The 12,859-nt window shown below is 33.0% G+C and overlaps 1 protein-coding gene across 9 annotated transcripts in view; it reads right to left on the bottom strand.

Moving 5' to 3' along the window:
• The window catches only part of CCDC102B (coiled-coil domain containing 102B), a 391,327-nt gene that overhangs the window by 195,926 nt on the left and 182,542 nt on the right, over positions 1-12,859 (bottom strand). For 8 of the 9 annotated variants that reach the window (XM_032293715.1, XM_032293716.1, XM_032293714.1 and 5 more), the window contains one exon: positions 713-922. The exons of the other annotated variant lie outside the window; for it this stretch is intronic. In XM_032293715.1, the coding sequence (XP_032149606.1) occupies positions 713-922 (210 nt within the window). The remainder of the gene's footprint in view (positions 1-712; positions 923-12,859) is intronic. 9 annotated transcript variants of the gene reach the window in all.

Raw genomic sequence — 12,859 nt, 5'->3', positions numbered from 1 at the left:
TATTGGCACCAACCACACAAATTACAACTATAAGACTGCCATTAAAAGCACATTTAAAAATCTGTAAACTATCAAAAAAATGTTGATCTATAGCACAAACTATATCTACTGGCTTGGGGATAAAACACATCCAAAATTAAATTTCCCAAATGCAAATTCTGAATTTTATCCTGGTTTCAAGATTTATATCATAGGCTGGAAAATGTATTTGAAAAACGATGCATTTAATTAGCTCAAAAATAATTGTTCTGAGACTTACTAAAAAAGAACCAGAAAACAGTGAGCTTCAGCTAAATGTAAATGTTTATGCAGATTCTTACCTTAGCTAGCAGCAAATGCTTATTGTATAGTTGCTTGAATTAATGAAAAACTCTTTATTGGAAATAAGATCAATAGCTTAGAAAATACTGAGACAAAGCTCTAATAGGGACAAAAAGCAGAAAGGTCCATTTTTTTACCTCATTTTTCTTCCTTTAGGAAATCTTGAAACCGTCTGAAGATTTGTCATATTTTAACATTTGACACACTTTGTTTCAGATGCATGATCAACATTATTTTACATCCCAGTGGACAAAAGAGCAAGGGGTATCAGGTATTAGTTAGCACAGAAGGAAATAGCCAGATGCGGAGGTGCATAAAATTGAAGACAGACTCTGCATAGGCATCAGAGTGAGACTAGACAGTGAAAATGTGCTCCAAGGAGCACCCATACCTGGTTTTTTTCTTGCAGATCAATTTGTGACATCTTGAAATCAGGACCTTGAGAGTTTGCACTTAATCTATTTTTCTTATCCAAGAGCTCTTCCATTTCTTTCACCTGGATCTTCAGTCTTCTATTTTCTCTCTCCAGTCCCTGCTTTTCTGTTTCAAGTATTTCCCTCTTGTCCCACTCCAAGGTATTTTCAGCCTGCAATCTCTCTAGCTACACACAGAAAACACACACAAAAAGCAACATGCAGCATTTGCAATTACCGAAAGATAATGCAACCCTCAAACAGGCTCCCATTAAGAAAGGTTCGTGAATATGTCCATTGATAGACTTTTTAAAAGAAACTTCTATTTGTTTGAAAACTTGAGAACAATACAAAAGTCCTAAGATTAGGCCAAATCATAGATAAATATACTTTTCCTCTTGGTTCATGTAACTATCTCTATAACCATATGGACCATATTTTTCAAATAAATGTGTCAAGTGAAAAACTGCTGCTCTTGGGAACATTAATTTCCAATCTCAACTGATGAACATTCTCAGTGGAGAAGACACAAAACTATCTCGTGGGCAATTTTGATTGGATATATTTCATTTATTTATCCTTTCATTTATTTATCTAGGGAATAGATAGGTGATGTATCTATCTATCTATCTATCTATCTATCTATCTATCTATGCAACATTTGCAGTTGCCAAAAAATAATGCAAAAGGTAATTGAAAGATACATATAATTTATAATTTTATATTTTAAAATTTTACATGGAAACATTTTCAATATAAAATTATTATATAATTCAAATATCAGTACCACAAATTAAATTGTATTGGGACAGAGCCGTGCTCATTTTTTCACACTTTGCCTATAATTTCCTTCACACACAATGGCTAAGAGGCTGAGAGAGAGATCATAGGTTGTGAAGCCCAAAATATTCACTTTGTGGTCCTTTACACTGAAGTTTTGTCAATCTCTGCCCTTTTCCCATCATTCTCAACAAAGGCAGCATGGTATATCAACATGAGGAGATTTTTATAGCTACCAATGTCCACAAGCCTACTCTGGAAATTCTGATTTAAGATAATTTTAATATCTCCCTTGGTCAGTTTTTTTTTTTAATTATTATACTTTTAGTTCTGGGGTACATGTGCAGATCTTTCAGGATTGTAACATAGGTATAAACATGCCATGGTGGTTTGCTGCCTCCATCCCCCATCACCTACATTAGGTATTTCTCCTAATGTTCTCTCTCCACAATCTCCCCACCCCTGCTATCCCTCCATTAGCCCCCCACCCCCAACAGACACTAGTGTGTGAAGTTCCCTTCCCTGTGTCCATGTGTTCTCATTGTTCAACACCCACTTATGAGTGAGAACATGCAGTCCCACGTCCTTTGCAGGGACATGGATGAATCTGGAAACCATCATTGTCAATTTTTATTATTTTAACATTTTTATGTTGTAAAGAGGCAATATAAAATGTCTTTATTTTCTACAATTTTATTATATCTAAATGCTCATTATTATGAGGTGCAATTATAATTGTCTGCTATGATTTTTTTTTTGGTGGACATTGTAAGTAGAAGTGATTATTGGCTTTTTTGCTCTAAATTCTAATCCTGAGCTGTATATTCTAATCTGACTTCACCATTCATTTTCTGTATTAACTTAGGTAAATTCAACCACCCCAATGTGGACAATTTATTATCTAATCTGACAAGGTTTGTGAGAAGTGAAATTAATCAAAGTAATTAGAAAGCACTTTGTGTAACAATGTACTGTTTAAAGGAGAAACACTGTGGTAATAATTTTTTTTTAAATGTGTGTTTCTTTCATAAATTTGGGCATATGGATATCGAGATGCCAATGTAATTTATGGCATAAATCTATACAGTGGAATAACTCTTTACAGTACAAAATATTTTAGAATCTAGTCCTGGTTCCACCACTTACTCATTGTCTAATTCTGGAAAAGACATTTATTATGTTATTGACTTTCCTTACTTGCAAAATTAGTAACACCATACATATAATACCAAAATACAAGAACACAAATGGCATATTTGTGATATTGTAAGGACGGAATAGTGTCAACTATTCAAAATTCCTTGCAGTCTATTTAGGATGATTAAAGTATGAGGCATTATAAAACTATCTCAAAAGGATAAAAATTCTAAATTACTTGTTTTTACATTGTTAATTTTAAGTGGCTTGATTGCAACGTAATTTATAATATACTGTTTTAACGTATGTTGCTATGACATATTAAATCCTAAAGAACCACCAACTTAGTCAACATTTATAAAAATGTTAGACTTCAATAATATCCTTTATATCATAATAAATTATTATATAAAAGCCTAAAAACTGCTTTTTCATATATATATAATTGTACCATTATTGTAGAAAATGTTCTGTTCCCAAATCTAAGAGATGCTCTGGCTTCCAAAATGTAGGAAACCAAAATTACATTCTTGGCACTAGACCTCATTTACCAATTAAATATAATATACTAAGGTTCAAATATTAGATGACATAGTTTGACATTTGGGGTACTTGTTTGGGGATATGAGATGAAAATATTATATCACAATTTAATTTAGAAGATGGCATTACTTTCATTGTTAAGATTAATAATTAAAGTTTTTTATTATTGCATCACTTATCAGAATAAAAATAATAAAGTTGCAACAAAAAGGCAGCAACTTAGTAATGAAAAATTAATATAAGGAGAGCAGATGTATTTTTGGGCAAGGACAAACATTATGTTGTGACAAGTCTTTGTAAACTTGCTGGATTTTTTTTAAATATTAAATAAATTGATTTAATATTAACTAACAGATAACAAGTAGAACCAAGGTTTTAAATAAGTAATAAATGGTCTGAATAAAAAAACTTTAAATATTAAAGTTTTTTTTTTATTTTGAGATGGAGTTTCGCTGGAGGGCAATGGCGCGATCTTGGCTCACCACAGCCTCCACTTCCTGGGTTCAAGCAATTCTCCTGCCTCAGTCTCCCGAGTAGCTGGGATTACAAGTGTGCCCCACCATGCCCAGGTAATTTGTGTATTTTCAGTAGAGACGGGGTTTCACCATGTTGACCAGGATGGTTTTGATCTCTTGACCTCATGATCCTCCTGCCTCGGCCTCCCAAAGGGTTTTTTTTTTTTTTTTTTAAGTAATGATTTTAGCAGTAGCAACAACAAAGCTTAAATAATGCCTTATGATGTTTCACTTTTTGTAGATTTATCAAAACATACAAAGTATTTGATAAACGTGTATAATATACATTAAAAATTAAAATTCCTATAAAAATTAGAACATTGTAAAAATTCTAAGTTTTAGTTTTTATTTTGTAACACTGTTTCTTATCAGATCACTCTTCTACAAGAATCATATGAAAATCCACTAACTTAAAACGCATTTAATTGTATGAGCATTAAAATGATAAAGGAAAAATAAGATATTTTAAGCTTTCAGAGTTTATAATAAAAATAATAATTTTATCAAATGGAAATAGAATTCCATTGCTTCACTTCTGATGATCAAGAGAAAATCCTAAAATATTTTAATCGTATTTCAACTGTGAATTTTAACCAATAGTGTGTTCTAGTGTTAAATGAATTCCAGATAACACAGACATTACTGAAACATGTTTTCTGAAAATTTTAATGTAAAAGTACATTCTCTGTAATGTAAAAGTACAGTCACTAAAATATTTGTTCACTTAATGACATCTATTTCTTTACTTATTAATCATTGAGAAAAAGTACATAAATATCCAACACTACATTTACTGAATGTTTATTGAGCATGTTTATCAGAAAGCAAAGAGAAACTGAATATATGACTTTAAAAATACAAATAGAATATGAGTAAAATTGGTCATCATTTTATGAAGGAAAAAAATTCTGAGTGCCATAGAAAGGCCTGCAATAAATCAGGTAAAAGGAGAAGGTCATTTGAAGAAATGATATTTAAGTTGCAACTTATAGTTTAACAAAACAGAAAAGCATAGTCAGGCCCAGAGTGTCCCAAGCACAGGAAGCAGGAAATATGTTTGAACATTGCAAGACCCAAAAGAGTCTGCCCAGTTATGGAAGTTAGGATTTGGGGAGAACATAGCATAAAAGAAAATTGGACAAACACACTGGTTCTGAAAAATCAGTGTGAATATCAGAATCACTTGAGTTGCTTGTAAAAATGGTAATATTGTGACTATTCCTAAGGATAAAATATTGGATCATTTTCTAAACGTAGCTATTTACTCATTCTTCAGCTGTCATTGCTTGATATTGTTGAAAAGACTTAAAAATTGTAATCATTACAACTAGAACATAAGCGTTATAAAACCAGGTTTGTCATTTTGTTCATAAGCCCAGCACCAGACACACACTCTATGTTTGCTCCCTAAATAACTGTTAAGTGAAAGAGAAAGCAGATAATGATAGTCTCCAGGAAAAAAAGTCTTTCTATATTTCAATGACAACAATTAGACACAGAGCAAAATCAAGATAGCACTCTAAAAAAGCCAGTTATTTGACTTACCATGACCTAACACCAAAGGATTTCTCCATACATTGGCTGTGAACTCCTACTGCTATTGTCATAGCTGCTTTGCAATTTGTGGTAGTGAACACGTGAGGCAGAGAGGATTTTTAATAAAATAACATACAAATGACTCCCAATTCTCCTTTTAGTCTGATAGCCTCCATTTTTCTTTTTTATAACATGAGAAAACTCTTTCTTACAACCTAGTGTTATGAGGGAGAAACGAAATCATTTAGGGAAAATATTTATTAAACTTCCAAATTCAACTTAAATTCAAGTTGAGTTGGAATTAAACTTCCGAGTAAACTCAAATTCAACTCTTAAGTCATCAATTTGTTTTCTATAGGAGAGAACATATCAACAGCCACTTAAAATACAAAATAGTGTATTAACATTTTCCTCAAGTTTTATCAAGATGACAATCATTTTGTAAATGGCTCTAAACAACCGAGAAAACTCTCAAAAGAACACACTATATGCCACTTTGCAGGCCAGTGAAGAGTCATCTAAAATAACTGTGGATGTTCCAGTAATTGACTTCAAATACTCAGAATTTTGATTTCAGACAAGTTAGCCATAAAACCTCATTATACATACTGTGATTTTGGAAGAAAGAAGGAAATGACAGAAAGCTTTTCTGATTCCTACCAGCAAGAAATTATCACCCTTTGCTGAGGCCCTAAGGTATCCAGGACAAACAACTATATAGATGATTTCCTATTCTTACAAGGATTCCACAGATCATTTGGCTGTGCTACATACACACGAGGGAGCTGGGGTTCCGAGAGTAGAAGAAATTTTCCAGTTGGGCAAGGAGTCCAAGCCATGGTTCACCTAAAGATCCCCTCTAGTTCTATTCCTGAGCTCATTCCAGCAATACCACGCTGACAGACACCAGGAAAAAGGATGCCTGTCCTCTTGCAATAGCAACTACCATATTCCAAATCCACTGCATTGCATTATAGCAAAGTTTCATTTATGGTTTGGTTTTGGTTTTATATCTTCTGGGTTTTTCTTCGTCTTTGTTCTGGCGAATTAGTTCACAAGAGAAGCAATTTCTGTAGAATCACATTCAAAAGTCTGGCAACTTCATTTTAAATGAGTCCATATTATCCACATCACCCCTCGCATCTTTTAACAGTCTTCCTCTAACTATGTCTTAGACTCACAAATAAGAATTGGATGGAAGCAATTCTTCCTTCCTAAATGAAAGCCTAATTCCAATCTGTCCACAGTTAAATACAGCCTAATGACAGCTTAGTCACTTTTTGACCAAAAGTCAACAGTGCAATGGATGATTTTAGTGATGTGTAATGTCACATATATTTTAGTTACTTTAATTTTATATTAAATACTTGAAGAATTTCTAAACATAAAATTCTCTCACTAGTTTAAAAGAAAATGTGTGCCAAAGTTAAATATAAAAGTAGAGAGTGGCCAAAATGCTGTTTCAGATTAAACATGAAACAAAAGCAATGTAAGCATTTTTTAAAGATGCATCTATTTCTAAGTAAGTCAGTACATACTAGAATGACAAGTGAAAATGCATTTGTAAAGACTTTGATTATGTTCTGATAGAGAAAACTTACAAACCTCACAAGTAGCAACTCGTATGCTTTGGACCCTGGATTTCACAACAACCATGCACTGCCTCAAAAGTTCCTAATGGTCTTATAGTATTAATACCTCAATATTTTCTCCCTCTCAATTAGAAGTTAATAATCATCTATACATATCTTAGGAATTATTAAAACAAAACATACAAATAAACATGTTACTGTTATCCCTGCAAAATGAGAAATGTTTTATGAATGTATTCACAACCAGAGAAAAGCCGTGACCTAAAACCAAAACAGGAAAAGATGCTCTTCTTTAACTCCCATGCCAAACATTGATCTGCTACAGTGGATTTCTTATAAAATCAAGAAATTGTGAAACTTTACAAGATGAGTACTTACCAAATTTGATAAGTAAAACACAATAGAGATGGTAAAAAAAGAGAAAACTGGGGTTTATAGAAATCCTCTAAAATGGGAATTAATTTTACCAGGCACTAACTACACTCTCAAGTGTGTTCTATTATTAGGAAGAAATATGCAAACACACAATACTTAACAAGATCTTCATTAGAAAAATGAATATATTATAAGGGAATTATAATTAAGCATGGGAGGTAAACACCCTGTTTCAAAATATCTCCTAGAAGTAATTTTAAAAGTAGACAAACTATCTTGGCACCAAAGTTGCCAAATGGGTGTGCTCAAGGATTTCAATCGATCTCAGTATCCCAGAAACATGAAACCTGCTGACACTGCCTAAAACAAGCTTTGTGTTAATACATATATTTGTTTTCTTTAAGGAATTAAAAAGCGTTATTTGTAGATACTCTGATGGTTCAGATAAAATAGCAGATTAGCTTCAATTATTAACATTGAGTTGTAAAGAAGAAAAATGTTTATATATAATATACAGGAGGAAAATAGTGGGAAAGATATATGAAAATAGTGGGAAAGAGATGGCAAAATGAATCAGAACTAGAGAATAATGCACAAAGAAAGAATAAAAGCATGGCAAAAGTGCTAATGAGCACCCCTTTTAAATCATCGTCTTTCTTCCTGCATCTGTGCTAAGAATGATTTAGCATAACCATTTTATGTTTTATATATGTTGCTGTTCTAGTATCTGGGTTTTTTGGGGGAAGCTGAATTTGCCAAAACAGATATATTGATGAACTGTTTGAAAACACGCGCGCGTGCGCACACACACACACACACACACACAGTAGGAAGAATAATAATCAGTATTTTTTGTTAAACCAGAATTGCACATGCATTGGCATTAAAATTTGATCACCTATAAAGAAGATTAATATTATAATTGGGCAAGCTAATTCTTTTTTATTAATCTTTAAAGTCAGCACTTTTTATTGGCTTCTCTATTCAGCACTGAGTTATAATGACAACTCTGGTGATAGATCAACTGCCTATAAGTGTGTAACTTTGATTCTGGGCTGATATTATTTATTCAGGTTATCTGTCAATAGATTTATCTATAGATACAGATTATCTATATCTATATATCTATAGATATTGATAATATCAATACATATAGATAGATATACATTTTTTGCTGGTGTATACACACAAAATTCATCCTATATTCAGCAATATCTTCAAACTCTCATGAAATACATCTTATAGATTATTTTGTGTTTTGTAAATAGATAATTATGTCATTTTTGGTCATTGCAATTTTGTATCTTTCCAACTCTTATAATTGTATTTATTTGTCTTCTTTTGTTAAGTGGCTGGGACCTGAAGTACAATATTAAATTAAGTGATAGCCTGCTTCCAATCATTATTAAATTAAACATTTGCTCTAAAATGTTGCTACTTGATATCAGGTTTTCACAGTCCAGTTTAATTGCTATTGTGCTGAAGTGTTTTTCCCCATAAGCATAAATTTAGTTTTGGCAAATGCTTTTTAAATAACATTGAAGATAACCAGGCAACTGATTTTTGCTTTTAGTCTTTTTAGTGTGATTATTTGCATAATAGATGTTCGAATACTATGTCTTCCAATTCTGTGACAAAGCAATTTTTAATTAACTAGATTTAAATTAATATTACTTGCACTTGAATAATTTTGCTACTAAATATATCTGTGAAATTAACTGTCACTTTCCTTTCTTGTATTATCTTTGTTTGGGTACAGTATGAGGGTTAAGATAACACACTGGAAAAAGTTGGAAAGTTTTTCTGCTTTTCTCTTCTCTGGAAGATGTTCTAAAAAATTGGAGCTATCTACCCTAAATGGTACAGCTTAAGCATAAACCTTTCTGATCCTGGAGTTTTATTGCAAGAAGAGATTTCATTTATTATATTTTAATTTAGTTACTTACTGTTATAAATCCGTTCAGGCTTTCTATTTCTAAAGGGCCACATTGGGTAAGCTATACTTTTCTGGTCAATCATTCATTTCATGTAAGGTTTTATTTTTATTAGCAGTATCTCTTCATGGTGTTTCCTTATATGTGTAAATCTCTGCCTTATCTAAAGCTATGTCTATTTTTTATTCTAGTAATTTCTAATTATATCTTCTCAATTAGTTTTTTTTTTTTTTCAAAGAATTAACTTTTGGCTTTTCTTTCTCTATTAAAGTGTTAAAAAATTTATTTGATCAATTCCTAGTATTCTCATTTTTTTCCTCTTTCTATACTTTGTTTTTCTTCTGCCACTTTTTTTAACTTTTAAAGTAGAATATTAGCTTATTTGCTTTTGTTGTCTTATTATTTTTGTTATTCTGGATACTTCAAGAAGCAATCCTACAATGATATTAAAAATATAATACATTTATTAGGGAAATTGCCTATAAGAAAAAATGGAAAGCAAGACGGGAGAGGTAGGCAATGGTCAAACTATGATACAAGACTGGCTTTTAGTGAGGGAGAAGAAGGAAAGAAGAGAGGATGCTTTAAAGCCTCTGAGACCTCAGTGCAGTCTAAGGAAATTTAGGCAAGGCATTCAAAGAGTTTTGAGTCAAGTCAGTGGCCAGAGGAACATCACTGGAACACCTCTCAGGAACAGAGAGCCCAGTGTTAGGCTGGGAGTAGCCTGTAGAAAGCGACATCTCATCTCCTAGTTTCAGAACGTAGCATCTGGGTTCTGAATTAATTACACTTACTGTAATTGAGATATGAGGGGCATTTTCTAATGCCAGATACAACTATTTCCTTATACAGGTATTGATATTATACATATTTTTAAGCTTTGCAGTATCTCTCAAGATTTCGATGTTTTTGTATTTCAATCTTAAATTACATTTAATATCTTTCTTTGACCTATGACTTATTTAGATGTCTGTTTTTTAATATCCAAATAAATAAGTTTCTTAGAGTAACTTTTTTGCAATCAATACAAAATCGATGACTATCTATGTCTAAGAAATAGTATTTTTTGAATAATGCATAGTTTAAAACATGAACACAGACTAAATCTCAGCCTCTCAATCCAGCCTCCAAAGATCAAAATGAGAAAAACATAAAATCACCGGTAGCTGCAAACCTGTAAACATAATAAACAGACTTATAGAAACTTGACTGATTCATAAGAGGTGCAATTAATGTCCGAGAGGAGCAGAGCCTTCTTCGGAGACGATGTGAGAGCAGTTAGATGCGATGGTGCAGAAGAGAAAACATACACTAGGGTGGATGCCCTCCATAGGTGTGTAGCCTCATCAGCTTAGGTAGGAAAATACTGAGAATAGGCCTCAAACTTGGATAGCCAGAACATAAACTACTATCAGAAATGTAATAAAGGAGATTAGAAAGTACAAGGGTAATTATTTTCAGGTTATGTGAGGTCAGGGGTAGCACTCTAGAAGGCAAGGGGTACCTTGGAAAGCAGGGATGTCATTTAGAAACTTCCTGGAAAAGGACAGTAGGAAAGCAAGAAGTTGATATTAAGGGAATTATCAAAGAATCATAAGACAGATTGATTTCCATCCCCCTACCCAAAAGCTTTCATTTAAAAAAGGGTGCCTTCACTATATCAACAAGAGGGTACGCTAGAACTAAGAAATTAAGTATACAACTCATAATGTTTTATTATTCCACTTTCCCCCATAGAACCCACTTGTTATCACTTATTCTTGCTATCCCAGGATAATCCTACCCAATTGTTATGGACTGAATTGTGTTCCCCCCAATATTTGTATTTAGAAGTCTTATCCCCAGTGTGAGAGTATTTAGAGATAGGTCCTATAAATAGAGATTAAAGGTTAAGAGGATACATTAGGGTGGGGCCTTAATCCAATGGAACTGATGTACTTACAAGAAAAGGAAGAAGCACCAGAGATCCCTCTCTCCAAGTTAGCACAGAGGAAAGACCATGTAAGGACACAGTGAGAAGGTAACCATCTACAAGCCCGGAAAAGTGACCTCACGAGAGGTTGATTTTACCAGCACCTTGATCACGGACTTCCAGCCTCCAGAACTGTGAGAAAATAATGTCTGCTGTTTAAGCCTCCTGGTATGCAATATAGCCTGAGCAAACCAATACACACTTTTTCACAGAAAAAGAAATGCGACATCTATACAAAGCTACTAGAAGTAGAAAACAAAATGAGAATCGAGCTCTGCAGCTCCTGGAAATATTTCGCATAAAATCACCACATGGAAAAGAGAAACTGTAATGACATTCTCCAGCAGAAATCAAATCAGAAAAAGAAGGAAATAAGAAACCCCAATACTGGATACATATGAAGTAACTATATATCAATTTGATTACATAACCACAGAATATAGTTTTTTAAGTGACTTTTGCACACAGAGCTCTAATTTAACATCTAGTGGGATAAATGTTCAGAACAAAAAGGATCTCACAGAAACCTTAAGAGTCACTTTAAAGGGCTATTATGTATAATAATACTGTTATAAGTCTGTGAGAATTCTATGTATATTTTAAAATAAAGCAAACAACCAAATACGCTACCATTATTAGGAAACAAACTTAAAAGAGACACAAATTTTAAAAATGTTAAGAAAATGGGACAATCACATTAGAAAAGTGTTTGCCAGTTTTCTAAAGGTAAAAAATTTACAGCTACATTATGAAACAGTAATTCTATTCCTAGAGAAATAAATCCCACTCCCATGATTAATAAAAATATAACTACAAAAATAATTACATAAGAATATATTAACAGCTTTGTAGTAAAAATATAGAAAAAATGAAACAAATGTTTATGAACAGAATAGGTAAATTTCAGTATATTCATACAATGGAGTAGTAGTCTATTGTTACTAAATAAAAGACAACAAACAATTAATAGATGAGAAACTATGAATAAATCCAAAAACAATTTGATGAACAAAACGAGGCTGACACAATAGAATTTTATGGCATACAAAGTTCTAGAACTGACAGCATTAATATATGCTATCTTTAAAGCAAGGAATTGACCAGGAAGGGGTATAAGAATTTTTCTGGATGGAAAAATCTTCCATACGTTGGTAAGGGAGTGCATTACACAGTTGCTTGTGTGTTCCATGATACATCAACCATTGTCACTCAAGGCAGGGTGTGGTGGCTAAAGCCTGTAATCCCAGAAATTTGGTAGGCCCAATTATGGAGATCACTTAAGCCCAGGAATTCTAGACCAGCCTGGGTAACATGGTGAGACTCTATCCTTACAAAATTTAGTCAGGCGTGGTGGCATGTGCCTTTGGTCTCAGCTATTCAGGAAGCTGCGGTGAGAGGATCACTTGAGCCCAGAAGGTTGGAGCTGCAGTGAGCCATGGTTGTGCCACTGCACTCCAGCCTGAGTAAAAACATGAGACCGTGTCTCAAAAACAAAACAAAAACAGAAAAAAAAAAATTATCACTCAATATATGTGCATTAAACTGTTTGTAAATTATAATCCAGGTTTTAAAAATGGTAAGCAATAAACATTTAAAGGTAAATGTAAATGAGGAATTAGCAATATAAATGTGACTGGTTCAATCCCTGTCCTCTGTAAGGGTATGGCAGCAATTACTCTGCAAGGAAAGTGAAGATGACCAGCACCCCAATACTCCAGTAAGATACGCCAGGGGGCTATTT

The sequence above is a fragment of the Sapajus apella genome, unplaced genomic scaffold (genome assembly GCF_009761245.1).
Source record: "Sapajus apella isolate SASKATOON/1434 unplaced genomic scaffold, GSC_monkey_1.0 scaffold30, whole genome shotgun sequence".
In the NCBI taxonomy this organism is placed as follows: domain Eukaryota; kingdom Metazoa; phylum Chordata; class Mammalia; order Primates; family Cebidae; genus Sapajus; species Sapajus apella.
Note: the sequence above shows the minus strand (reverse complement) of the source record. Positions and strands in the feature narration are given on the sequence as shown.